The sequence below is a fragment of the Zosterops lateralis genome, assembly GCF_965231275.1.
Source record: "Zosterops lateralis genome assembly, chromosome: 31".
Classification (NCBI taxonomy): domain Eukaryota; kingdom Metazoa; phylum Chordata; class Aves; order Passeriformes; family Zosteropidae; genus Zosterops; species Zosterops lateralis.
In genome coordinates, this window is record NC_139791.1 from 2,795,419 (window position 1) to 2,799,181 (window position 3,763).

Below are 3,763 nucleotides of genomic sequence, written 5' to 3' on the forward strand. Positions count from 1 at the left end.
GTTCAAACACCAGGACTGGCCACTGCCCTCACTGTTCCCCTGCACTGACTGGGGCTCAGGCCTGACTCCCAGGTGTCCTACAGGTCAAGCTCTGGCTCCACTGAACATTGGCCAGTAGCAATCAGGGCTCCAGCAACCAAGGTGAAGGAAGTTCTCCTAGACATAGACAAGGGGGAGGTGTTTAGTGGCAAGGAATGGTCTATGAGGAATAGCTGTAACTTTCCTGTGAGAAATCTCCCCTCAAATGTCACTGTCTTTCCTCCTTCTGCAGGCTGGGATGTCCAGAGACAGCAAATGTCCAACAGCAGCTCCATCAGCCACTTCCTCCTGCTGCCATTGGCAGACACAAGGCAGCTGCAGCTCCTGCACTTCTGCCTCTTCCTGGGCATCTCCCTGGCTGCCCTCCTGGGCAGCGGCCTCGTCATCAGCGCCGTGGCCTGCGGCCACCACCTGCACAGCCCCATGTTCTTCTTCCTGCTCCACTTGGCCCTCACTGACCTGGGCTCCATCCTCACCACTGTCCCCAAAGCCATGCACAATTCCCTCTGGGACACCACGACCATCTCCTACACAGGATGTGCTGCACAGGTCTTTATGCTTGTCTTTTTCATTTCAGCAGAGTTTTCCCTGCTGACCATCATGTGCTACGACCGCTACGTGTCCATCTGCAAACCCCTGCACTACAGGACCCTCCTGGGCAGCAGAGCTTGTGCCCACATGGCAGCAGCTGCCTGGGCCAGTGCCTTTCTCTATTCACTGCTGCACACAGCCAATACATTTTCCCTGCCCCTGTGTCATGGCAATGCCCTGGGCCAGTTCTTCTGTGAAATCCCACACATCATCAAGCTCTCCTGCTCCACATCTTATGTCAGGGAGCTTGGACTCATTGTGCTAAGTGTTTTTCTATATTTTGGCTGTTTTGTGTTTATTATATTCTCCTATGTGCAGATCTTCAGGGCTGTGCTGAGGATCCCCTCTGAGCAGGGACGGCATAAAGCCTTTTCCACCTGCCTCCCTCACTTGGCTGTGGTCTCCCTGTTTCTCAGCACTGCAGCATTTGCCTACCTGAAGCCCCCCTCCTTGTCCTCTCCATCCCTGGATCTGGTCCTGTCAGTTCTGTATTCTGTGGTGCCTCCAGCCCTGAACCCCCTGATCTACAGCCTGAGGAACCAGGAGCTCAAGGCTGCAGTGTGGACATTGATCACTGGACGATCTCAGAAACATTAAATTTCTGGCCAATTTCTGCCAATAGTTTTAATAAAAGCCACTTTTCAAAGTTTTCCTTGTTTTGTTGTTGTTGTTGTTGTTGTTGTTGTTGTTGTTTTTCCTGTGTTTTAGTTTTTCAACAGTGTCCAGAAAGAAAGGCCATTGTTTGTGCCCTGTCTTGTTTTGTTTCTCTCCACCTTTGCTGTGACCCTAAACTATGTCAATGAGGAGCTGTGCTCTCAGTGGCTCAAAACGAACTAAAGGATCTCCCAGCAAAGCTTTCACATATGATTCCCCTCTTGTTCCCTTCTCTGGAGCTAGAGCAGCAACGTCTGTGTGCAGAGCTGGGGGGCAGGTCAGAGGTGGCACAGAATCTCTTCTCCTGCTGGCCACACCATTCCTGATCCAGGCCAGGGGCCACTGGCCTTCTTGGCCACCTGGGCACACTGCTGCCTCATGTCCAGCCTGCTGCCCAGCACTGCCCCAGGGCCCTTTCTGCCTGGCCACTTGTCAGAGTCTGTCTGTGGATGTGTTATGCCCCACAACTGTCTCCGGTGGTCAGGAACCGGGACCCCGAAAGGACTGGAGAGAGCCCCTGGCCTGGCTGAGGTGGGGCGCTTGCCGAGGACCGATATGCATCTCCACAAGAACAGAATGCAAGAACAATAGTAGCTCGTTACAGTGGACTGAGCTGACTATAGTGACCGTGCTAGAAGGGTACAGCTTGCCACTTGTTCCTGAGCACCCAACTCTGACACAGGTGCCTGCCTTGGCCCTGTGCCCTCTTTGGCTCTGTGCCACTCGCTGTGGTAACCAACCTATAAAGACTCTGCAGATCCCGTGCACCCTTCATGATCACCCCACTGGAGAAGATCGCGTCTATGGGCATCTCTACGTCTTGAGGACCTCCGACTCTCCACGTTGGTAGCTATAACCACGTTACCCTCTTTCTCTATCTTTCTCACTATTCTCTATTTTCTTTCCCTACTATGGCATTGTGGGCACTAAATAAAAGTGCATTTTTTTGTTTAAGCAAACTGGTTTGTCCCCTGTTGTGTCTTTTGCACTTTGAGATCTCCAAAACGAACCATCAGGTTCCCTGCATATGTTTGCGGACCCTGACAGCATTCCCTCTTTTTGTTTTTCCAGAACATGCTTCAAGATGCCATAGGCGTGTTCAACAATGGTTTGACCAGTTGGAGAATGTGAAATACCAAATTTGTGTGATATTTCCCATAATTGTAAAATCTGTCGTATATTTTGCGAGATGTAGGCAGGTCCATTATCAGTTTCACAGAAGAAGGTTTTCCTAAGACCACAAAAGCCATCCTCCAATGGGAAATAACATCACAACCCTTTTCTCTGGTATGAACAGATACCCACATGGCACAGGAGAATGTATCAATAGACTTGTGCACATATTTAAGTTGGGCAAATTCGGCAATATGAGTGACATCTGTTTGCCAAAGCTGCAAAGCTTTTAGGCCTCTGAGGTTTACGCCCGCTGGTAAAGGTGCAGCGAGTCCATGACAGTCTGTGCGAGAACTGACAGTGTCACGAGCCTCAGTTGGTGTTAACTGAAATTGCTTTTGCAGAGTATGTGCACTTTGATGGAAAAATCATGCGATGCCTTGGCTTGCGCTATTTTGTCAGGCTGAGGTGCTACCCACGCAGGGTTAGCCAACCTGTCAGCCCTGGCACTACCTTCTGTTATGAAACCTGGTAAGTTAGTGTGACTCTGAGTATACAGGATGTAATACAGATGAACTTAGGCCTGGATTGCACATTACAAAGTTTTCAACAACTGAAATAAAGTTTCATTATTGACTTCTTTCAGAAGTGAACAATCCAAACATCTGGCTAAGTCTGCTACATAAGCAGAATCATTGACCAAATTCAGTAGTACATGAGAAAACTGCTGGAATGCCATGGCAGCAGCCCTCAATTCAACCAACTGGGCCGAGCCTCACTCGTGGCCTTCCAGCACTTGCCACTCAGATTCATCCTTCCAGGTAACAATGGCTTTCCGTGTTTTTCCTGAATCATCAGTGAAGACGGTGGGTCCTTGCACTGGCACCCAACTACTTAGTGGCCACAAAGACAATTCAGCTGACTCTGCCAATTTCAATCATCTATGACTGGGCAGGTGATCAGTGATCTCCCTGAAAAGTTTTGCAGCACACTTTGCAAGGAAGCACTGTTAACAAGACTCCATTCAAAGTCTTCCTGCCTTACTGGAAGAATAATTCTTGCAGGATAATACACACCACTGACAGCATTTGATTATCAAATGGGCAATCAATTCAAGCAACATGAGTCCTGTCTTTTTTAGTTGAGGGGGCAAATAGACCCATTCCAAGATGGGCAAAGGATTGGACCATTGTTCATTCCATCGGCCAATGATACCCATAGGACGAGAATCCAGATTGGTAATGAAAAGAGTGATATCAAAGGAGGGATCTACTCAGTAAACCTGATGAGCAGTAACAGCTTATTGGACTTCCTCCAGTGCCCTTCGCACCTCAGGAGTCAATTTCCAAGGTGAATTCACATCAGG

At 49.1% G+C, this 3,763-nt stretch overlaps 1 protein-coding gene across 1 annotated transcript; it reads left to right on the top strand.

Annotated features, from left to right (window-relative positions):
* Positions 1–294: 294 nt before the first annotated feature.
* Positions 295–1,227, top strand: LOC310920748 (olfactory receptor 14C36-like; the record flags this gene model as incomplete). The annotated part of the gene is made up of 1 exon (XM_083880807.1): positions 295–1,227. One exon carries the CDS (start codon positions 295–297, stop codon positions 1,225–1,227), a length of 933 nt encoding a protein of 310 aa, XP_083736933.1.
* Positions 1,228–3,763: the final 2,536 nt, after the last annotated feature.